General features: G+C 53.1%; 2 protein-coding genes across 3 annotated transcripts; one reads left to right on the top strand and one right to left on the bottom strand.

The window, feature by feature from the left end:
* Positions 1-340: 340 nt before the first annotated feature.
* On the top strand, positions 341-6,422 carry LOC128079792 (ficolin-2-like). The gene is made up of 7 exons (XM_052681340.1): positions 341-808; positions 1,196-1,309; positions 1,834-1,887; positions 2,758-2,793; positions 5,183-5,319; positions 5,753-5,882; positions 6,324-6,422. The coding sequence occupies exons 1-7, from the start codon at positions 532-534 to the stop codon at positions 6,335-6,337; spliced, it is 762 nt and encodes a 253-aa protein (XP_052537300.1). The 5' UTR covers positions 341-531; the 3' UTR covers positions 6,338-6,422.
* Positions 6,423-6,703: 281 nt separating this feature from the next.
* On the bottom strand, positions 6,704-23,868 carry LOC128079790 (dual specificity testis-specific protein kinase 1-like). 2 transcript variants are annotated; one of them, XM_052681334.1, is made up of 9 exons: positions 23,823-23,868; positions 18,653-18,911; positions 16,484-16,608; positions 16,294-16,342; positions 15,729-15,878; positions 14,501-14,674; positions 14,261-14,344; positions 12,534-12,620; positions 6,704-11,906 (listed from the first exon to the last, which is right to left on the bottom strand). In XM_052681334.1, the coding sequence occupies exons 2-9, from the start codon at positions 18,836-18,838 to the stop codon at positions 11,805-11,807; spliced, it is 957 nt and encodes a 318-aa protein (XP_052537294.1). In that variant the 5' UTR covers positions 18,839-18,911; positions 23,823-23,868; the 3' UTR covers positions 6,704-11,804. The 2 variants fall into 2 exon arrangements, with proteins under 2 accessions (XP_052537294.1, XP_052537293.1); XM_052681333.1 differs by lacking the exon at positions 23,823-23,868 and adding an exon at positions 22,400-23,741.
* Positions 23,869-24,469: the final 601 nt, after the last annotated feature.

Here is a 24,469-nt window from a genome sequence, read left to right as displayed (position 1 = left end):
CTCTGATTGGGAACTGAGGAGAATAAAAGCTGGGAAAAATACATCAGCCATCCTCTTCCCACCTCACTGTCCCAGATACGCAGAGTTTAAACACCAAATTAGTCCTGAATCCTGTGTGAACTGAAACATCTGCCTGAGAGCTTTCTGTGGGTCTGTGGGAAGCTGCCGGTCAAGGAAGAAGCTCTGCAGACACAGACTGGGAACACAGGCAATGGGCAAGCGCAGAGGTGGAGCTTACACGGGATTTTTTGATCAGTAAAAGCCTGACAGCTCAGTACCAACCAGAGCTCCTGGGGCACAGGGAAAGGGAGCAGAGAGCAGAGCGCAGCGCGCAGTGGTGGGGAGGGCAGCCGCCGTCCTGCTCAGTGCATCAGCCACCACCTGTAGCACCCAGGATTCCTGTCCAGGTGAGTGCCACACCAGTCCTGCTGCCTGGGGCAGGCTGTTCAGTCCGCCTGCCTGGCACAAGGGCCATTACAAGGCCCTGGGGGAGGATTTTTCCTTCTATGCACCTTTTGAATTCAGCTGCAGATGGAAGGCTGCGGGTGGGTGACGAAGCCTCAGCTGCGGCCTTACGAAGCTGCTGGCTCTGGTCAGAAGTCCCCTCAGCTGTGGGGTCTCCAGGAACAGGTTTCCCGATTCTTTCAGTTCCCAGTGCAAGATGTCCATCTGTGGATCTGCCCTGGGCTCTGCTGGATGCAGAGCTGTATGAAGGGACAATCCAGTGCGTGCTGTGTGCCTGGCACCTGGCAGCCCAGGGACACCACACCATGCAGTCTTCTGTCTGCGTTCCCCGGGAAGGCAAAAGGTGTGATTTGAAACTGATCTAGTGTCATAAAATGGGACAGAACATTTACAGTCCAGACTCGCCATTGCCATTCACTCTTTGCCATCAATACACCACAGGATACCTCACATCTTTTGTTTTATCAAGCTATAGTACCTTTGTCATGCGTGTAATATCCCATATAACAGCCTTCTTCCCAGTAAACTCCTCTGAAGTTAGAGAGGTTCCATGCCTCTCTCTTCTAATGTTAACTCATACAATCACGCTGAGCTCCCATCCTCAGGTAGGACATGACTTCTGCCTGTCTTTGCCTTTCGCACTGTTTCTGAAGCCCAAAGGGTTCAACTTCTTATCCCAAACATTTCAGAATCGCCATAATCTCCAGGATGATTGTCTTCATTTACGCAGAGCTGAAAATAGTGGGACTTGGGCAGGCAGACCAACTTGCTGTTCTTCAAGGATGCCCAGGGATCCCAGGTGCAGCTGGCCGAAAGGGAGAACCAGGCCTTTCAGGTACAAAAGGTAAGATTCCAAAGATACCAGACTGCTTTTTCGTTTGTAGAAAGATGTGTGAAGGGGACACCCCTACCCATAGGAGTCCCTGGAGTTTTTCACAGCCAACTCATAGGGAAAGCGAATCACCTCAGTAAGGGAGCAGCTCCACTGCAGCAGAAGCCACAGACTGGCTCCAGAGTATGCAAAGTTCATGGGAATTCACATGTGAGCTGTAAATCAGGACTTTGACTGGCAGTATCATAGAATCAGAGTCATAGAATGGCTTGAGTTGGAAGGTAACATAAAGATCATCACATTCCAACCCCTTGCTGTGGGCAGGCTTGCCAACCACCCGATCAGGCTGCCCAGTACCAATATAATATAGCTTTAGCAGAAGAAATGGAGTGAGATACGTTGTCAAGTATGATCTGATGAAAAAAAAAAGCTTTCTTGCTTTTGCAGAAGTTGAGGCCCAGCTGTCCCGACTTCTGTATGATCTTTCCTGTGGTCACACTGCATTGCACACATATGAACAGTGTTTTTTCTTGTAGGAGAAATGGGAATCAAGGGATCCCCTGGGAAAGCAGGACCGCCCGGTGCAAAAGGTAACCCATAATATATTTAGCTTTAATCCATAAAATCCAGGGTGTACATAGGATAACTGGATCTACAGAAATGAAACTCTTAAGAAACAGCCTGAAGTCCTACAGGTTGGGCAATTTGAGATGTGGATCTCGCATGGGATGGGTACTGGGAACTGCGTCCTTGGGTGGGATCTCAGAGTAAGATATTGCTCTTCTTTACAGTTTCTCTTGTCAGTCCCATAAAATCAGACCTCTCCTCATTCTCCTATTGCTGGAGTGGAGACAGCTGGTACGGGGTGAAGCAAGGAAGGAATGGGCTGACCACCTCCAAAATCAGGAGCTGACTTATTTCACCTCTGGCTCTGCACAAGCTGGGGGCACAACTTCATGAAAGCATGTTGGACTGAAGGATTCAAAGCCATGGCCCAGTCTCTGGAAACAAACTGCTACTTCCAGCTCCCAGCACAAGGTGCCGCCTAGAAACTGAGTGTGACACACTGAACAGCTGGGAAAGCAATCCCTTTGCATGTGGAATATGTGCATATTTCCTAGTCAAAAGAATCAAAGACTTCAGCAGAAACCCCCAGCAGGAGGTGGGTGAATGTATTAAACAGCATCTGGGATCTGTAAGATCCCAGACTGGAAACAGAAAGCCTACACAAGAAGGACAGGCACTTATCTCTTGCCTGCAACCTGCTGCAGATACGGGGAGCACTGCTGGCCCTGCCTCCAGCCAAGACAGTTAGCAGAGAGCACCGTGGCTCTGCGCCATTTCCAGCATTCTCCTGTACATTTTGGGATGTACCTGGAGGGGCAGGAGCAGCTGCCTGGGGAGCTGAATTCACTCCCTTTGAGCCACCTGCGATGAACGTTTCCTCTTGTCTCTTGCAGGAGCAGCTGGAGACCCTGTATTGCCTGGACCAAAAGGTAAACAGTGCAGAGCTGAATTTATGATGTGTGTTCAGTTCAGCTTCCACTCTGAGTCACTCTGGAAAAACACACCAGGTGGGAGCAGCTATAGAAAAATAAAGGCACCCTGAAGGGCAGTGGGTAGGGCCGTCTGACAACAGCCACCCTGCACTGCAGGGCCTGGGCTGCAGGGGCTCACTGCAGGGTCTTGCTGCTGCCCCAGGCATTGTGAGCAGCCCTTCTCCAAACCTGTCACCAACAAGAGCTTCCCACAGCATGGGAGCATGGTCACTAGTTTGCTCCATGTCACAACTGCTCCCAGAACACCTCCTAAAGCCCTTCCCAGCAGTAGCTGTTCCCCTGTTGGAGCTTTTGATCCTGCTTCCCTCCCTGGGTGTTTCCAACTCCTTCCCACTCACACCTATTCCTGTTCCATGTGTCCCATCACAGTGGGAGTGTGTGGCACAAAGTGTTGCACCCCGCTCAGTGGGCAGGCAGAGCATACAGGTCCAATAGAGACGTGTGTTATGTCAGCCTTGCCTTATGGACATCCTGACCCCTTACCAGCTGGCGGAGGAAAAAATCTCATTAGAGGTCCAACAGCCCCAGGCTCCATGTCCCAGGTCCAACTGGTAGTGAGGCTGAGGGTTCACTCCCAGTAGGCATACATATACTTAAAATAAATATAGATAATTTACAAGGGCTGCTCTGAAAGTACTGCCTCCTGTTTTACGATCTTGGCTCACAACACCAGAAACAGACGTTGGTGGGATGGCAGCAGAGGCCAAACCTTCCCATCAACATCCCGTTGTGTTGTTGCTGTGTGACAGAATGGTGCATGACGTGGGAGTGTGTATGGAGCAGAGGGGTGTCATTAAATTCTTCTATGCAGAAGAAGTATCAGTGGGTGCCATTCGCTGATGCTGGTGAACACTGATGGAGACCAAAGAGGGGATGTGAGCACAGGGAGGGGTGGGTGCTGTGTTTCAGCAGTGGCAGTGGCTACAGTGGGTCACCTCTGCCAGTGCAAGTTTATACAAACACAGCATGCAGGTTCTTGTTCATCACTGGTGAAAAAGCAGAGCTAATGGTGACTATGCTGAAAATCTGTCTTCTGTAGCTGATAATTTGTTCTATCAAACAGTGTTACTATGCTCACTGTATCTGTTGTAGATTCCAGGGAAATAAATAGGAGGCATTACCTTCGGAGGAACTTGCACAGATGTAATGCATGCATATACAAACAGACACAAATACACATCCATACATGTCCATCTTCACAGACACTGAGCACTCAGATTAGCACAGGAAGCACCAACAGCTGAGCAGGACATACACAGAATGTTTCCGTTCACGTTTACTGACTCACACTGCCAGCAGCTGCCCTGGCTCTGTCCCACTGGCTGCTGGCACCTGGGCAGCCCTCCTCCAGGTGCTGTTTGCTTCCCATGCACACACAGACACACAGAACAGACAGTTGTCAACCGGGACAGTGTTACAAAGACGATAGGACAGTGGTTACCAGGACAGGGCATAGACACACAAGTACAGATCAGCTATCTATCTTCTCCCTGACAGCCATTTGTACCCCCCTACTCCTCTCCCTCCTTCCCAAATGACTTAAATCTGTCCTTTTTTTGCACCTTTGGATCCCACCCTCAACATCCCACAGTAAGTTCTGTGCAGTCTCAAAATCCCCTTCCTCTGCATCCAACACCATGCTGCATCCCTGCACAGCTGTGCAATGGGCTGAGCGGGGGCTGGTGCTGGTGGTGCTGGGTGTCATGGCTGGGTGTGGGGCTGGGGCTCAGGATCTGGCTCGAAAAGCAAACAGCATTGCTGTGGGAGAAGGAAGGACCAGATGTGGAAGGCAGAGAGAAATCCATGGTGTTGTTTGCCCAACAGGAGCAAAAGGAGAGCCAGCATTTCCAGAACCTTTGGTGAGTTTTGTCCTGGGCCTTTTGTGCCACCATCAGCACTGTGGAACAGCACAGCAATGACAGCAAGGAGGCAGAAGCCCAGCACCAGAGGTCAGGACAAGGCAGCAGCGGTAACCAGTTTGTAGTGACACCAAAACGCAGAGTAAGGAAATAGCAGTAGGCCTGTTTGCTTCTCACAGCCACGTGCAGCTTGTGTGTGGCTCCTTGTAATCCCTGCAGGCTGGGGTTGGTAAGGACACCTACATCTGGTAAGCGCATCTTCAGACTCTCCAAAGCCTCCTTGCAGATGAGGGAGATCTGAGCACATCTATCTTTTAGAAAGTGCCCATCACCCTGTGATTAGAGGCTCAAGGAGCAGCGGGATTTGTCTGACGTAGGTGCACACCCGTGAGGCTGGGCTTGGGGCTGTAGTGCTCTCTGTTGCAGTGAGCACACTGTAACTCCTTCCACTTCCACTCTTTCTCTAGTCTGCTCAAAAGCCAGGAACTGCCAGGAGCTGCTGGATAAAGGCAAGATCCTGAACGGATGGTACACCGTGCACCCCCAAGGCTGCAATGCTACCACTGTCTTCTGCGATATGGACACGGATGGTGGAGGATGGATTGTGAGTAGGATGGGGAGAGGGAAGCTTTTATTTCCCTACTGTGATTTTTATTGATACTTCAAATGATAGCACTAAAATAGCAATAAAAAGGGAGGAAGGCACTAAGGAGAAGTGAAGCCGGGTGGAGAGGGCAGCTGAAGTTCCTATGACCAAGCCTGGGTGAATGCAGGGGATTCTTTTGGGAGACGTGTCTGGGAGCAGGCTGAGCACCCCAAACCCACCCATTCCTGCTCAGCCAGCAAACTCCTCCTCATTTCCAAGCACAGAGGAAGGGAATTTGCAAAGAGAGATCTGCAGTCAGGTTCAGCACTCCCAGCTGCCCTCTGGAGTGGTGTATTCAGTGGGGCTTTGCAGAGGCCATGCCACCAGCAGGCAGGCAGTGGGGCTTCTGGAGCAGAACGACTGGCAGGGATGGACTTCTCATTTCCCACAGGTTTTCCAGAGACGCTTGGATGGGTCAGTGAATTTTTTGCGAGACTGGAATTCATACAAACGAGGATTTGGCAACCAGCTGACGGAGTTCTGGCTGGGGAATGACAACCTTCACTTCCTCACCTCTTTGGGTAAGGGCTGCCTGCTCCCCGGACTGGGGCAGAATGCAATCACTGCACAGCACTGCCATTAACAGACTTGAGCATCCCACATTCCTCCTGGGCCCCAAAGGTAATCCTAACCAGCATGCAGGCCCTGCAGCCCAATGCACCACAGATATTCACTCTAAAAAGAGAAGTCAGAGAACTGAATGAGCTGCCTGCATGACTTATCCTGGAGATAACACATCTCCCTGTCGACACTGTGAGAACAGTCGTGTTGCCCACAGACAGCCTTGGATTCACAGTGATGTACAGGACAGGCAGTTCTGCAGGAATTTGACGTCTATCACAATCTCTCCGGCAGTGGCAGCTCCTCTCAAGTCAGCTGAGGGCTCCTTTACCCCATCTTCTGAATCCCGGTTGAATGCTTACCACCAGCCCAACAGAACCACTGTCCTCCTCCTCTTTTAGGAGCATTGACCTGAGAGACTTCAACAACAGCTACTATTTTGCCAAGTATGCTTCCTTCCAAGTTTTAGGAGAGTCTGAGAAATACAAACTGGTTCTGGGAGACTTCCTCGGTGGGAATGCTGGTAAGTGAGCAACTTACTGGGAAGGACTTTCCCAAAGCATTTCAGTAACATTCAGCATTTACAGCCTAGAGCAGTGTCACATAGAGTCCTTGCACAACCTACATTTTGGGTCAGTACTTAAAAACTGCCTGTAGTGACCCAGATGCAGTGACCTCTGGGTGCAGGGAAGGAAAGGGATGTGCACCCCCTGCAAATGTGTGACCCAGAGTGCTACCTACAAGCCCTGCCATGTACTTTAGCAAGAAATGCAGAATCAGGTTACCTGGTATGTTGGGGTTGTGTTGTTTCTTCTTAAAAAACATACAAATCCTCTGCAAAATTCAATATCCTTCACGTGGGAACGAGTGAAACCAACAAGTGAGATAGCAGTGCTCTGGGTTTATGAGCTTTGTACACTGTCTGCTGGTCCAGACCTCAGAAAGTGCAGAGAATGCAAGCGGTGCAAGAAAGTGGACACCTGTGTGACTGCAGGCAGAATCTGGCCCATGTGCTGCACAGCCATAGGTGGGTTCTCTGCGTGTGTTAGCAGTCCTAGCAGAACTCAGGATACCGCTCCTTTTCTGGGTGACCACTATGCAGGCAACCAAGAGAATGGGATTCAAACAAACTGCCTTACATCCAACCAGGCCCCTGCTGCCCTGCAGTTGGTGCTCAGGAACACGAGGTTCCCTTTTGCACTACTGCAGTAACTGTGAGTGTGTTCTCCCTGCAGGAGACTCTTTATCATAGCATGAGGCCATGTCATTTTCAACAGCAGATCAGGGCAATGACATGAGATCCTTCAACTGTGCCACAGTCTCCAAGGAGGGTGGTGGTGCAACGACTGCCACACATGCCTCTAACCTCAGCAGCACGTACCGGCTGGGTGCACGTGGGAGCTGTGCTGACAGCATCAACTGGAAGACAGGCAAAGAATGCCATTACTCCCATAAATGAACAGAAGTGAAATTCAGGCCAGTAGCGCAGGAGGATGTCTGACTGGCACTGGCAGATGCCACCCAACAGAAGACAGAAAACATCACATTGTTTGAGGGCGAGATCAGACCAAGAAGGACACTGTAAGTTGTGCCTTTGGCCCAGAGCAGCTGTAGCCTTTAGAGATCAGAAGGGAGCAGTACTGCCTTGAGCTTTTGTAAGCCCTGACTTTAATCCTGCTCTATCTCCAGCAGCCCTGCTGATGCTGAGTGAGCTTTTCTGAATGTAAAGATTTGATGAAAAGACTACCTGGGTGGTAAGGCTGTTTTTCAGTAAAACTCTCAGATGGTCTGACCCTACGTGGCACATCCTGCTATTTTTGTCTCTAATCTACGCACACTAAACCTTCAGTGTTTTTGCAGCCTTTTTTCCTGTTGGATCCAAGAGCTGTCGGAAAGGCACTGAATTCTCTTCCCCATTGCCCAACAAATCTCACAACAAACTGGAAAGGCCCAGAGCCAGCTCCAGCCATTCCCGTGTTTTCAGGATCTCTCTTTTGCCACTGTGGACCAAGAGCTGGAAAAAACAGTCTGTCCAGCAGTGAGTGGCACTAGGACAGTACAGCAGTCCCAAGTCAAGCCTCGTAGAAGGACACTGTGGAAACTAAGTGTTAACTGCATTACAGTGAGACATCAATCAGTGGAAATAGTGTATTTATTTGTGTGGGTCCTGCAGGATCCCATATTTATCACACTTGGTGCGCAAGTGTGCAGCAAGCTGACCCCCAAGGTCAACTGAGCTGGGGCTGTCCCTTCCCAGCACCTCATGCCCACACCACCAGCGCTGGGGGAGGTGGGTGGCGCCTGGCTGGAGAGGAGAATGATGCTCTCCTGCATCCCTCAGCCAGCACAGTGAGTTGGCACTGCAGCAAGGCAGGAAAGCGCTCCCTGCAGTGATACAGCTGTGTGAAGGAGAGGGTCCTCAGGGCTTCACGGCCCTCCCCAAGTCCCATAGCTACAGCAGCCATGGAGGGGGCTTGCACAGACTCCAGCCAGGAAGAACTGAAGCACTAGGTCAGGATCCATCCCCCTGGGCAGACATACATCATATCCAATATGCACTAGCCCACGTGGATTTCCTCTGTAGTTATTCAGAGCTTAGTGGAGTTGATGCAGTCTAGGGTACAGTGACCCTAAAGAAGCCACACAGCAAAGGTCCTGCTGCTTGGAGTTGCAGGGAGACATGGTGAGGAGAAGGAAGCAGACCTTGAGCACACAGGGCACTGCTGTAACTGCAGACAGGAAGAGCACCTTCCTCCATGCAGCCTCCAAGGTCTGGTGACTGTCACCAGAGATGTCACCGTCACCAACCCAGAGATCCCACTTCTCCAAGAGTGGTTCTTGCACCTCCATCAGCTCCTACACCTGACAGTGTGGAAGGTGCAGAGAGGAGTCCTGAGATGTTCTAAAGGACATGCCCTAAAGGAACATAACCCCCAAACTGTCAGCATGCCATCTAGTGCCTCTTGCTAGCTGTCCTTGCCATGAGTCTGTCCAGAAGAAAAGCAGAATAGCTCCAGTCAGTGTCTGACTGATCCCAGTGGTCCCTGCTCACCTCAGCTTTTCTGTGTCCCAGAAAGCTCAAGAATTAGGTTTGCATTTTGTTTTTGCTCTTCAGCAGCTCTGGAAAGGAGTGGCCCTGAAGACCAGGAATAACAGCATCCCTGGGTTCCTCCTGTTGTTCCCCCTGGTGTAAATCACAATGGACAAGGACAGGGGATGAGGTGAGAACCTGCTTTCTGCTTCAGTCCAGGGCAGGGAGCAAGGAGGTGAGCAGTTGGAAGCAGCTCTGATGGCTGGCTGGTGCCAAAAGGGGAAGCAGCCCTGTAGCCAGTGAGAACCACTTTCAGAGATATTCCTGTGCAGTTTGGGACAGCCCAACACCCGTGGGATTGCTGCCAGCACCCAGGGGCTCTGCAGCAGTTCTTCGCAGGGAGGAACATGGCAGTTCTTCCACGCACCCAAGATTTCACAGCCAGAGCTGAAAGATGACAGACTTTAAGGGATGGAGCTTTGGAAGGAGAGATCTCCTTCCTACCTAACACCAACAACTGCTCACATGGGAATGTAATAAAACAGCTTCAGCACCTCCATACAATTTGCATTTGTTTGCACTGGTGGTCTAAAAGAAAACATCTCCCTCTGACTTTTTAAGCTGTCCTTGTAAGGCAGCTGCACTGAAAAACAACCAGTGCCATTTATGAGTCAGCACAAAACAAGCTGTGTCAGGGGAAGAGAAGTTATTTCACTGTGCTGTGGTCCCTTCAGCTCATCATGGGCTGCTAGGATGGAAAAGGTGAACCCACTGCCCTTTGCATGGTGCTTGTGCTGCTGCTGTGCCCCTAGTTGAAGCAACAGATGCTGTAAGGAGCCCCACGCCACGGGCACCAAGTGGCACCACAGGCAAAGCACCACTTTCTCACAGCTAACAGTGCTCTGTCTTCACCAAGGTTTTATCCTGCCAGCTGTGCTGACAGAGCATGAAGATGTTCATTGTGTTTGGTGCTGCGCCTCAGCAGCAGCACTCTGCACAGGATGAAATGGCCATGGAGCCAGGCAGCAGCAGAACCACAAGTCCTTCTAGCAAAGATCTCCTTTGTCACCTGAGACTCAGCATGGGGCTAGATGTCTCTTCCATGGAGCGGATGGGGCAGACAGAAAGCTCAGCAGAAGCACAGCTCTGTACCCACCCACGGCTGCCCTTGGGATGCCAAGCAGATGCAATCTCACAGCCATACAGATGTCAGCAGACAGAAAGTGTCATTCCCTGCTCTGAGCTGCATAACCCAGTCCAGCTGTGTCCAACCGCTGCCCTCTGCCTCCAGGAGAGCATGCAGAACCCCTGGCCCATGAGGCTCGCAATGACCCTCACATCATGTCCAAGAACTGGGGACAGTGCTGGTGGTCTGGGGCAAGACCACAGCAGAGGGACCAACTGCTGCAGTGCTGGTGGTGGCTGGCTGCCCCTGAAGACACAAGGGTACATCAGCGCTGTTTCCACTGCCATTACAGTCCATTTCACTCCACTGGTCAAATGAAAAAGTTGGAACTCTGCCTTCCACCAGGTTGAAAAGCTTCCATCCTTTTTGGTCCTCTGCTTCCCAAGGCTTCACTCCTCCTACTGGCAGCATTCCCCAGCAGGAAGCTGTTTGCTGGTGTGTTGCTGTTGAGCAGATTTCCTGTGCACAGCTGTCACAACCCAGAAAAGCACAACAGTAGCTCCAGGGATGGAGGATTCTCTGGACATGTGGCTGAGCCAATGGTCCTGGTGCCATTCAGTGTGTTTCATCTTCCTTATTATGAAGAATCTCTGCTGAAAACACTGCACTCCACCACAACATCCATCTCGGCACACTGCTGTCACTCCTTTATGTGGGTGCCAGGGCACAGAGACACTGAGCCACATGTGACACCAAATTCTGCCCAAGATCTTGAGATCAGGTCCACATGTAGGTCTGCAATGCTATTTGCACACCTCATTATACAATCTACAAGTGCTTTTTGGTGCACAAAGGGCCCCTATTCCAAGAGCTTACAGTGTACAAGAAGAGACACAGCTCCACTGCCACAAAGCCATCACACCTACTGACAACCACAGATATTTCGGTCCTAAGTACAACACATCCCTCCCAATGAGGCCTGGCAACCAGCTGAACTGGAGACCTGTGGAAGGATAAGAGGTGCACCTCTCCCACCTCCAAACCCCGACAGAGGGCTGTGGGGAGAAATCCAGATCGCCGCAGTGCTGGGACAGAGCACAGCCCCAGTTCTGAGAGGAGATACTGGTTGGCTGGCTCACACCTCGGCGAGGCACACCTTCCACACTGCTCCCCAGAGCCTCACTGAATGCTGGTGTGCCCCACCAGCATCTCTACACAATGCAGCCATCCCTGTGGGGCCACCTAAGGAGGGTTTTAAGGCTTTGCAGCATACAGCAACTCTGAGGCTCTCTGTGTGCCTCAAAGCCCCCAGCTTTGCTCCACAGGGATTCCAGCCCCCACAGAGGTTCCCCAAGCACAGAGGGGACGTGGAAGGAGAAAGCCATGAGCCCAGGGAGCACAGGGAAGCAAGAGAGGGCTGCACTTCTGTAGAGGACTTGGAAAGCATCCTCTAAGGGAATCCAGGTCCCTGACTTGCCATCCAGGATCATTTACTTTTAACAAGCCAACAAAGGCTGTTTGCTGTCTGAATTACATCTGTTAAAAACCTCAGATAAGACCTTGGTTAAGTCTCCTCTCCATTTTTCAATCTCAGAAATTAGAGACTGAGACTATGATTAAATAAATACCAGTGGGTCACTTAGTTCTTCCGTTCTCCACCCTCTTTCTTCACTTCTGACCCTCCATTTACAGTCCATCCATCGGGCTTTGCAGGGGGCCCACAGCTCAGCTCAAAAGTGGATTGTCCTTCCTGGGCTCCAGGCTCTCTGCAACATCTTCCAATTCATCCAAGATATCGGAGAAATACGGCCTCTTGAACGCTTCCACCTGGAATGAGAAGGGAGAACTGAAGAGGGCATCTCGGACAGGTGGGTACAGTGCGGCAGCTCTCCTGGGTCCCCCCTGGCCGAGCAGCACTCACCCACTGCCAGAAATGCCCAGACTGTGCACCTGCACACAGAGCTTTCTGGCATCACACGCTGCAAGCTGACATCTCCTGACATCAGTGGGGTGTGATAACTGCTCAGCCCAAAGGCAGTCTGAGCAGAACAGGATCAGGGGAAAAGCTAGAGAGGACACGTCTCCTCCCCACCTCTTTTGGAGTGTTCCCAAAGCTGGGGTTCATTCCTTTTCCTTTTGAAGGACAGTGAGGTCCAGATCTGTATGCACTCCTTACAAGAGAAAAGCCAGCAACACGGTGGGGGCATCCCTTAGTCCAGGTCACCCCACTGTGCTGCCCTGGGGCTGCCCAGCCCTGGCACAGGCGCTCCAGCCCCGGCTCCAACCTGGGCACAGAGCAGTCCCAGCAACACTTCAGCAGAGCCATCACCAAACCCCTTGCCTTAGGGGATGTCTGTTAGAGGTAGAACACCCCCACACAGATCACAGCCAGTTGCTGCATCACTTGTGCTCTGACTCGGGGTGAGTTACTCAGGAGAAACAGGCAGGACTCACCCGACAGCAACAGGCAGCAAGGTCCAGCACCCGCCGAGGGCATCCGCTGACCATCCTGCAGAAAGCAGCGACATCCAGGCCATAGTCCTGAGGGAAGGAGAGGGCGCGGGGCAGCAGCCGGCCTGGCAGGAGGGATGGGGCCTCTCCAGGAAAAGGGGGAAAACAGGCTCCTCTCCTGCTCAACGCGTGTCCCACCTACTCCTCACTTACAGAGATGGGCCTCGTCTGGGTTTTACACTCCCCTAAGCTGGAATGCCATTCCTTCACCTCCCAGCCACCAGGACAAAAGGCAGGAGGGAGCATCTGGATGATCTTTTAGGTCCCCTGCCATCTAAGCCTACGCCACCTATGATTCTACATTCATGGACTGAAGCTTTTAGGGTCTCAATCACGGCCGTCTCCCTGATGGCACAAGGGAACCATCAGCTCTGCCAGGAGGGCACAGGTAATCACTAAAAGAACAGGGAGATGTAGCAACACCTTTCTGCTTGCTCTGTGCTCTCCTGCAGAGCAACGTACCCTCCAGGAAGAGCACAGCAACAAGCAGCACAAAGCAGAACCAACATGTGGAGGACCATCCAGGCTTCCAACAGCTGCTGAGAGCCACCGGATTCACCAGCTGTTCCCATAGCACTGTGGAGCCTTTACTCTGCACGGAAAGCAGCAATCTGCTCTTTTCTCACTGGATTTTTCACTCTTGTTGTGGAAAACGCTTCCTTTCTCATTTTGCAGGAGAGAAATGTTGTAAATATTGAAATAAAAAGGCCACATTTCTAGAGAAGCCAACTGTCTTCAAATAACCTGTGAATTAGCCTCAATGAATCTGAAAATATACTAGGGCTGATCTGAAAGTACTGCTTCATGTTCTATGATGCTGGCCCACAACACCAGAAACAGACATTGGTGGGATGGCAGCAGAGGCCAAACCTTCCCATCAACATCCCGTTGTGTTGTTGCTGTGTGACAGAATGCTGCATGACATGGGAGTGTGTATGGAGCAAACATGTGGAACTGAATTCCTCCGTGCAGAAAAAATGCCAGTGAGTGCCATTCATTGATGCTTGTGAACATTGATGGAGACCAAAGAGGGGATGTGAGCACAGCGAGGGGTGGTGATGCATTTCAGCAGTGGTGACAGCAGCAGTGGTCACCTCTGCTGGTGTGGGTTTGTACAGCACAGTATGCACCTCTTGCTCATCATTGGCAAAAATGCAGAGCTATTGGTGCTGCTATGTTGAAAAACAGTGTTTTGCAGCTGAGAATTTGCTCCATCAAACAGTGTTACTCTGTTCACTGTATGTTTAACTTTCCATGGAAACAAACAGGAGGCATTACTTTCAGATCAACCTACATACTCCTGTGATGATGGTTGTGTTTCATCTGCCGCTTCAACGTAGATATTGAAATGCCAATGCCAAATGGACCATTTGGAATTAAGACCTGTAAACAAAAGAGTCACTTCTCATTTTGTTGGTGCAACCAAAATTTTGATAAGCAGATGATTCCATTTGTGTACTGAAAATTTTGTCATCAGATTTTCCCACAATTAAAACTCTGGAGTGACACCTCAGTATGCACACATATATGTGTGCAAGTCTGCACGGCCCAGAGAGAAGCTGCAGTCCAGAATCATGGAGCAACATGAACAAACAACAAAACAAAACAAAAGGAACAAAAAAGGAACAAAAGGAATGAACCCCAATACTGTTAAGTTTGGGAATTATTACCTGAGTTCTGGGAAGTACTTCGGGATCTGCTGGGATCCTGCCCAGGATTTCACAGAGCACAATGCCAAAGGAAAACACATCCACCTGCAAGAAGGGTGAAAGAGGTGGGCTCAGGGCTGCATAGAAGGCAAACTGCAGGAAAGAGGAGCACCAACAGCAGCAGGCTCCTCCATGAGGGGATGCCTGCCATCTCGTGCAGGAGCTCTGCTGATGAGCCAGGAGCTGGCAGTGATGCCGTACCTTCCTGTCGTAGGGCTCTCCCCGCAGCATCTCAGGAGCCATCCAGAAGGCAGAGCCCACCAGGGACAGTTTCCTCTCTGCATACTGCACAGGCAGCTCCACCACTTCTCTGGCCAGCCCAAAGTCTGCCACCAGCGCCTCGCGGCCACGCGGTGTCACTCGGATGAGGCAGTTCTGAAAGGAGACCACGGGGATGTGCCATGGGCTGTGGCAAGGAAGGGGCCAGCTGCTACAGAGCCCTGTGCACGCAGGCTGCAACCTGAGTGTGCAGCTGATCACATCCGGAGCCAGAAGTAGTGGGAAGGAGCCGTTCCTCAGCCCACCTCCATCAGTTCACTGCCCACCCTGTGCTCTCACAGTTCGGTCTGCCTGGCGCCACACGGCCCTCAGCGCTGCCCCATCCTGACATCTTTGCACTGAGATTCCCAAAGGCACTCAATATGGGCACGGTGATCCACATCCTTTCATCTGAAAGAGACCTAGAAACGTGCACATCAGCTTTGCTCAGTCAGCCCAAGGCAGGCAAATCACAGCCACGGCCCTCCTCCCTGTGCAGAGCTATACATCCCTAATAATGGCTTCTGAAGGAATTCCTACAAAATTATCTTGAGGTTTCTCAAAAACCCCAGTGACTTTAACCTATTCAGATCCCTAGATTTTACTCCTTGGCACCTGCTCCCAGGGAGCCAGCAGAAACTGCAAACAGAAAATGGCTCCAATTGGAAGGGACCCACAGCCCCGAGCCCCAGTTCTGCCATGGGCTGGCTGCCCCCCAGCTCAGATTGCCCAGGGCCCATCCACGGCCTTGGGCACCTCCACAGCTCTGGGCAGTAGTGCCGGGACCTCACCGCCCTCTGGGTAAAGGATTTCCCCCACATCTAACCTAAATCTTGCCTCTTTTAGCTTAAAGCCATTCTCCCTCATCCTATCGCTGTCTGCCTGTGTAAAAAGCCCAGATAGCTCCAGTTCTCACTAACAGCCAGACACTAGGTAAAGGCTTCCATCTTTTCAGCCAACCTCCCACCAGGTTTCCCAGGTTTCCCCAGAGAAGCACAAACTTCTTCCAGGGCTGCACCTCCGCAGTGAGACTGAAAGGTGAGGTGCAACCTGCCAGCACTCCTTGCCTTCCACAAGCAGGAGCAGAGGACCCACAACCTGGGCTCTCCAGGTCACTGCCCTACGCAGCCTCTGCAGGGCCCCCTAACGCAGCTCCCCTCCAGCTGTGTACCTTGGAGTTGAGATCTCGGTGGTAGATGTTCTTGGAGTGCAGGTAGATCATGCCTCTGGTGATGTCAGAAGCTAAGTCCACCTTCTCCTTCCATGACAAAGCAACGTCTTTGCTGGCCAGGAGCTCCTCCAGGCAGCCCCCATTCACATACTGTGAAGAGACAAAAGGCAGCACCTGTGCAGCTGGACGCAGGGTCTCCTGGAGCCCCCCACGTGCAGGAACAAAATAAGGCCTCCCAGTGCCAGCCCAGGCTTTCCCATTCAGCCACAACACTGTGTCAGAGCCACCTCAAAGGTACTGCCAGGCTGCATCCCAATATGCCTACTCTTAAAATCCTGCTCCTCTGCTCCCCCACGCTGGCCTGTCCTGGTCCTCTGGTGGTACTGGGCCACCACGAAACCCTCCATGGCCACTCTGCCCGAACCTCACAGCACCTGTGCCCAGCTCCAGCCATGAGAGGCTGTGGGGCAGAGCAGACCAGAAGCCTCCCCAAGGCAGTCTGCTCATCCAGTCACTCACAGCTCCTTGCCTGCCCAAAGCACAGTTAAAGGCAATAAACTTTTACCTCCAGAATGGGGTACAGCTTGTCATCCTTTACGCATATCCCAAGGTACCTAAGCAGAAGGATGCACCAAAACAAAGAAAACATGCCATCAAGGTTCCATTTGATCCCTCCCCACAGAACTGCCACAGAGACACTGAGGCAGCCCCAGCCCCCACCAGTGCCCCTGCCCACGGCCAGAAGTCTTGCCTACCTGACGATGTTGGGGTGGGAGAGCTTCTGCAGCAGGCTGATCTCACGCACTATCACCTCCTGGTCCACATCATTCTTGTAGATCTTCACCACCATCACTTTACAAGCAGCAGCAGCCTGGGTCACCTGGAGCCAAGGGTGGAGCAGGACACGTCAACCTCCAGGTGTCTGCCAGCCCCTCCAAACAGCTGCACCCCTTCCCAGCCAAAGCCCTGGCTCCTGTTTCCCTGCTGCCCAGAGCTTTGGACAGCCACCAGCACAAGGGCAAGGTACTGTCCTTCCCACACCAGTTCCACTTTGTGACACCTGACATGGTGACTGGGGACAGCCAGCACCCTCCTGCCTCAGCACACAAGGACACTCAGCCAAAATTTAAGTCACTTTGGCTGGAGCAGTTTCTCAGCCCACACTGAGTTACAGAAGAGCTGACCTTCTCCCCTCCCCTTACTTCAGTGCCTCATCTGTCCATCTGCCCCTCTCCCTCCTGCTGGATCTCATCACTGCTGCTCACACCACACGTCCCCACTGCTGCCTCAGCCTTCGTTTCACTTTCATTTAGAGCTTTGGGTTTTTTTGTTTATTTTGATAGTGAAATAGCCCAACCACAGCCTGAGATGGCTTCAGAACAGCAGTCTGAGTCCCATAGCATCACCCACTGCTCTCTTTATGGCTGCTTTATGGCTAAGGTGACCAGTGGAGGTGAGAACACAGAGATGCATGTTAAGACCTCATTGAGCTGAAAGGAGAGAAAGGTTTGTTACCACCAGGACCACAAAACAAATGATCTTGGAAGTAACATGAGTTGCCTCCTCCTTCCTGATGGAAGTCTGGCAGCAGTCTGCAGAGGCTGAAAAGAGAATAGGGCTCGGACAGCATCCCCTGATGGGACACTGTAACCACACCGACTTGCTGCTCGGGTGTCATCAATTATTAGTCACAACCACACAGCTGTAAGTGCAAAAGATGCAATGGATCACAGCCAAAGTTCAGCCCTCAAGGTCTCACACAATGTGCCTTGCAAAGCCATTTTTCCTTTTTCCAAGCTGGAGGCCCAGCCTCCAGCTTGGAAAGTCACTGGGAATCAGACTTCAGGTGACACCAGCCTCTTGCAGAGGCCTTTTCCAAGCACATGGCCAGCATTTGGTTCCCGCCAACTCAGAGTATTCCTCAGCCTGCTCCAAACAGCATCCACGCAGCACACTGTTCCCCAAGCAGAAGGCCATGCAGGACCTCTCGGCCTGAACCCTGTGCACAAGTGAGTCTGTGCACAGCCAGTCTGCACACCAGGGACCCCAAGCGCAGGCTGAACCAGAGGACAAGGGCAGCACAAGCAGCACACAGCCCCTCTGTGCCAGCACCACGGGGCCAGGAGCTGGTGACCGTAGGAGGAAAACAGCAGCTGTGGGCAGAGGGCTCTGCGGCCATCCATCCCTGTGGTGCTTCCCAGCAGCAGCGCTGCTGCTCAGGGCTGAGACTGCCCGACCCCAGAGGAACGCCAGTAACCAGAGCATCCAGCTCGAGTTCCCAGCAAATGTCAAGTGGCAACAAAGGCCTTGCCTTGTTCCAAGTCCTCCTCCACTGTCTTCTATGTGAGCCGCAACATTTCACTCCAGCTTTATTTTTTGACATTTCCTTTTCACCTTCTATTGTGGAAAGTCATTGCATTTTCACTCAAAACCCATATCTCCAGCTGCAGCTTACCCAGCTTGGCTCCACTGGGTCCGCACCACAGCCCAGCAAACAAGCTCAGTGCCAGCAGCCACACGGAGGAGGAAGATGATGTGGGCAGACCTGGTAGCACTGTACCCTCTGAAACGCTGCCTCAGTTGCCAGGTCTTCCCTTCTTTTTGTTGCTCAAAGAAATGGCTGAGGGTTGCAGGGAAGGAGCTCCCCACCCCCATTCAAAAGCGAGCAGTAGGGCAACGCTACAGCGCTCATGGGCTGAGGAGCAATGGAGAGGGGCAAAGCGAGCGGGACACCGGTTCTGTGCTTCCTGAGAGAGGGTTAAAAACGCCCTCTGAGTAAAGGATCTCCAGCTCACATCTCACCTCAGTCGCCCCCTTCTAGCTCAAAGCCACACCCCCGTTCTGTCGCTATCACACCGCCTACAGTCGCTCTTCCCCATTTCCGAGTTCAGCCTCACGCTTCGGGTCGGCCCCAGCGCTCTCACCTTGTACACCTTGGAGAAGAAGCCGCTCCCGACCAGCTCGGCGCTGAAGCTTTCCCAGAACTCCAGCCTCCGGACGGCGGTGCGCAGCCTCTGGCAGCGGTCCATACGGCAGCAGGTGTCCGACGACTCGCCGTAGCGCCGCGCCGCCTCGCAGGGCTCCGGTGCCAGCAGCCCCGCCTCGCACATCGCGGGGCGGCAGCCGAAACGCAGCGCGTTCCGCAGGGAGCCGACAGCAACACGTTGCGCTCCGACCCAGCGCCTGCACCGGGAAACAGAGCTGGACGAAGCCGGAACAACACGGGGAGAGCAGACATGCCGTGCTGCACCGCGGAGCACGCGCCGCCCGCCGGCGCGATCTCTGTGGTGAGGCGCCCTGCCTCGTGTGGGTTGCGTTCGTACTCCTTCAGATGAGAATGTAAAGACGTCACATTAATGTACGTTCACTTCTACCTTCTAGGACAGGCAGGATGCATTGCCTTCACCGCCTGACAGTGCAGCCCGAGGAAAACCTGGGGAACGCTGCTCGACCCGACCGGCTCACACTGAGCTACAAGCCACCGTGTCAGAACTGCTCGGAACACAGCTCATGTGGCATTGCTAACACCACATTCCTTACTGCAGGCCTCCAGACAAGCCTTCTGAGGGTGCCAATGCAAAACGTGCCATCTTAAAAGGGTCCTCGCTCAGCAGGTCCCCTCTGTTCAACAGAAGCCCTGAAGAATGACATATGGGGGAAATGCCCCAGCAACTCCCTGCCTCTCCGTATCCCAAATCTGTTTCTAACTCCCTCTATTAAATTGTCTCGCTTCTTCACTAATACTTTTCTCGACAGCCCTCTCCCCCCAGGCTCTTTCTGCCTTTGTCAGGACCGTGTTCAGAACCCTCCAAAGCAATGCCACCCCTACTTCCCCACTGCATCACTTTCTCCCCAGATGCAGGGAAGGCAAATCCAGGAAAAGTGGAAAATGGGCTTCTGACACTGATGTCTAAGCCAGCACTACTTCTGGGTACCTCGCAAGCCACTGGTGCTTAACAGAGCCGTTTGAGCATTTTCCCCTCTCAGCACATGCTCAGACCATAACCAAAGGAGACAACAGTTGGCAGAAGGATGCTCCAAAGCTTCCAGCTGAAGCCAAGGAAGCTCTGCCCTCCCCGAGCTCCTGTCCCAGGTCTTGCACCACAACACTTGCACCAACCTCCCCACCCTGCCACAGCCCTGCAACTGAGATGCAGGGAGAGCTGCCAAGGGAGCACGGGGGCAGAAACTCACTCAGGGCGCCCGCACAGGCACGCACAGCTCCTCTCCAGCCAAGCAGGCTGAGGGGAGCTGCCCCTGCAACGGGAATGGCTTCCTTCCCACTGCCCCCTCTGTTCCCTGCTTTTCCCACGTATCTCCTCCTGCTGTGACCCAGTTCATCAAATGTCCCTTTGTCCACAGAAGAATCCCCACAACGCCCTCGGCACGCTGGGATGCCCTGAATGTTATGCCAACGAGTGGGAGCCAAGTCTTTATTTTCTTCCCAGAAACGCGTTTGTCCCAGATGAGGGCTGACAAGTAGTAGGCTGGGAAAGAAAATGGCCTTCCAAAATGTGAAGATTTATGTCATGGCTTCTTTGGAGCCAGAGGAGAGGGGACGTGGAGCACTGAGGTCTTTCTCAATCCCTCCTCTGGGATTTCTCCATCTACAGGTGCTGGGACACCCGAGCATCCCAACAGACCCAGGCTGTCCTGCAAGAGTGCAAAACCCCAGGCTGCAAATCCCCCTTCCAGACAAGTGGTCAGGGAGGAGCTCCATACAAAGACAGCCTGCAGAGGATGCTACAGGGTGCTCCCCTCCTCCACAGAGCAATCATGAAATCACAGAACGGCTCAGTTGGAAAGGACTTAAAAGACCATCCGGTTCCAACCCCCTGCTGTGGGCTGGGTGCCCCTACTGTCAGGCTGCCCGGAGCCACATGTGTGGCCTTGGGCACCTCCAAGGACCACCAATCCCCAGCTCAGACACATCCACACACATCGAACCAAGTCCCACTTTAAGTGGTTTCCATAAAACCACTCAGGTCCAAACACACTGAGATTTTGGGGCAGTCTGGCCTCCAGCAAGGTTAAGGATTCAGGCACCATTTCAGTGTTATTTCATGGAGAGTTTGGCAAGTTTCAGCAGAGATTCACCAAACCACCTATGGGGGTCCCTGTGTGGACGACTCCCAGCAGCACTTCCCATGCTCACAAAGTGCCAAACCGCTGTCTGTCTGATGGGAAACCTGCGGGGGGTTTGAAGGAAGAGAAACGTGACAAAAATCAAAGGAAAACACTCCCCAGGACAGTCAGCAGCAAAGGCTTTGATTGAGCTCGCTTTGCAAAATGGTGACTGATGAGGCGCACAGATCCCTTTGAAACAGAAATGGTGCAGAAGAAGAAAAAACGCCATAACAGCTCGGCAGTCACAAGGCCAATTCCACATCACTCCCTCTAAAAACACCGAACAGGACCACCACCAAACACCCTGCCCCATCTGGGGAATGTTTAGGGGGTACAAACAGGGCTCTGTACTCTGGAAGTCAGGTGGGGAGTGACTCAATTTTAAAGGTGAAAAGCTGTCAGCAAAGGGCTTGGTGACAAACTCTGCTTCGGAGAGGACCTGAGCCCCGTGCTCCACCTATATCTGCTCATCAGAGATGGGGGAACAGGACAGGTGAAGCAGACAGCTCAAATGGTCCCACCTCACCGACTGCTTCATCTCCTCTGCCGGGGGGTGATGGAAGAAGGGCCCCACGGGGCCAACGCAGCTGCTGGCTGCACTGGGGACAGGGGCAGATGGAAAGGACTGCAGAACCCTGCTCTTCTGAGGCTGTTCCTGGGAAAATTCTGACCATGATAAGCCAAGTTAAAGCTTTCAAGGTCTTTGAAACCTGTGGGTGGGCAGATATTGTTTATCACTGTGACTGTTCTCCTCCAGGAGATCATTTATTCATTACTCATTTGTTCCTCACAGCACTGCACCATCCCCAGTGCCTGACAAAGGGCTCTCTGCTGACATTAGCCCAAAGCCCTGTTTGCATCAGGATGGGCAGGAAGGAAAGACAGCTTTGCATGACACGTCACTGTCCTGTTTCTGTAGGAAAGCCACACAGCAGCACTGTACAGCTGAGATGCATGTGGAAAGCAGGGTGCTGGTGCCTGCAGGGCCACTCTAGAACCAGGTATGTTTGCATCAGGGCAAGAGCATCTGCCAGACCTCATCTCTGACTCCAGATGGCCTTTCAGCCCCACATCAACCTAGAAATTATGATTTCCCATTGCCTTCAGGATGCAGCAATGCAGGGTGCAACATGCTACATCCTCCAGCGACAGGACAAGAGGCGATGGCTTCAAATTGTGCCAGTGTGGTTCACATCAGATACTAGGAAACATTTATTCTCCAGAACAGTGGTCAGGCACTGGCACAGGCTGCCCAGGGAGCGGTGGAGTCACCATTCCTGGATCCAGAACTGAGGAGGCATTTGGGAACATGGTTAGTGGGCAGGATTGGTGGCAGTGGGTTGGACTGGGTGATCTTAGAAGTCTTTGCCAACCTTAATGATCTACGCCTTTGCTTTCAAGAGCCTACAGCAACAAGCAATCCATTGGATCTGGTCAAAACCAAGGGATATCAAGCAGCCTTGTCACGTGCCCCACTGACCCCAATGCCCTTCCCTGCTCAGCAATGATCAAGCTCTGCAAAACCTAAAGCAAAAACAACGCACCTGTTCTGTGAAGATCATTCACCCTGTTCCCTTCCCAGACCGCTTCTCCTCTCTCCACATTTGCAGCTGTTAAAGGAAAAAAAAAAAAAAAAAGCCAAAGGTCTACAGGGAGGAGCAGAAAGCTGTGCCTGCCCACACGGAGCCCAGCAGCAGCAGGCACACAGCACAGCAGGCGACTGAATGTTAAAACCCATCTCAGCACTGCCAGGGGAACTGGACTCACATTTCCTAACCCTGCCTCCAGTACAGGATGCATGTGCCACCCTGAGGCAGCAGCTCCAGTGCAAGGGATAAGCCTGATCCACCGTGAGAGGAAGGGCAAAGCTCCCCCCGGGGTGAAGCACGCCAAAATGCATCTGCTCCCTGCCCCTGCACTTCATCTGCCTCTAATTAGGGTCCCTAAATGTGCCAAACTTGTTCCCCCCAGCATATTTTCCACTCTCTAGACCACAAGAGACCCCGGTAAAAATCCAGCAGATAAAGCTGAGATCCAGTTAAACATCACAAACGTTATTTTTCCAAGCAGCAGCATTAAAGAAGGCAGGTACCCCTGCTAGGGAACCCAATCACTCTTGACCCGACTGAACCAGTTTATCCATCCATAAACAAGTAGTATTTGCTCTACAACACATGAACACATTTTTTGAGACAAGAAAGCTGCTTTCCCAGGCTCTGCATGCAGCAGCAGAGGCAGCAAACACCAGGAGCACTGACCCATCACGGAGGACCAAGGAAACTCAACGAGAGAACAGACTTGTACCTGAGATGACCATTTTTGTAGCAGCATAGTGAAACAGGCTGAATCCTCAGGCAATGCCGGCTCTGCACAGATGTGTGCTCCACCCTTTCTAGCCCTTGATTGCAAAGACCTTACTATTGCTAAGAGATGGGAAAACGGAAGGCAAATCGTCCCTTGCAGTCTCACAGCACACAGACTCTTTCCAAACTCACCCACTCATCACAGCAGAGCGACACAAGTCGGAGCTGCCGGTGCGGTCGGCACCACGGGGCAGTGCCGGCAGTGCCATGGCTCGCTCGGTGCCCCGAAGTCTCCATCCGCCACGCGCGGCCCTTCGAGCCACCATCGGACAGGGCAGGAGCCACAGAGCTGCTGCCCCAGAAAAACCGAACCCCACGGCTTTCCTCTGTACCAGCTTTCTTACCCCAGCCTTCCGAACTGCCCACGGCCTGCCTTTAAATTAAAACCCCATGCACTATCAGAGACGTCGCTCTGCACGGAGGAGCTGCAGACGGGGAACGGCAGCCCAGCCCAGCCCAGCTCCGCCGAGGCCACGCACAAAGCGGGCTCTGGAGCCCAGCATCAGCTCTGCCCCCTCCCGACGCCTCCAGCCGGCAAGGCATCACTAACCGGCGGCCGCCCGCAGCCGTGTGACTGCCGGCACTCACCCACTCACCCACTCACCCGCTCGCCCCGCAGCTCCTCCGCACCCGCTCCCTCGGGCCGAGCAGCCCGCGGCCCCGCCCCGCGCACAGCCGGCTGCGGCTCCTCCCTCCGTGCCCCCTGGAGCTGGAGGCCGTTCCCCCCGCGCCGGGGCTGCGGGTCATCCCGGGGCGAGGTACGGAAAAGCTGACGGACTCACGAGGACGCCGTTGTCGGACCCCACCGGTACTCGGAGACTGACCGGGACGGCCCAGCACTTGCGCGAAGCCAGAGCCCGGGGAACCCCAACCTGAGGAGAGCGCTTTCTCTTCCTGTCTCTGGCAGCAGCTCACATCCCCTCCGCCGGCTCTGCCTCCCGTCCCGGCCCCGGCCCGGCCCCCGAAGGATCCAGCTCTCCACGGACCCGCAGGGCATCAGCAGGGCAGCCCCCCTCCTTGCGCAGTGGGCGCTGCAAACCCCGCGGCCGGAGCACCCAGCAGCCGTTGGGGTTTTCCGCCGAGGGCAGAGCGACCAAATCTGGGTCACACGCCAGATGGAGGCAGCTGGGACAGGGGACACAGCTGTGGCAACGGGGGCAGGTAGTGGCACGTGGACACGTGCAAAGGAACATCTCACCACTGCCAATGTCAAGGGAGCACTGCCCAGCTCTCCCCAGAGCCCAGCCACAT

Source organism: Tympanuchus pallidicinctus, unplaced genomic scaffold, assembly GCF_026119805.1.
Source record: "Tympanuchus pallidicinctus isolate F22 unplaced genomic scaffold, pur_lepc_1.0 scaffold19, whole genome shotgun sequence".
NCBI classification, from domain to species: Eukaryota; Metazoa; Chordata; class Aves; order Galliformes; family Phasianidae; genus Tympanuchus; species Tympanuchus pallidicinctus.
This window is presented reverse-complemented; position numbering and strand designations above follow the sequence as displayed.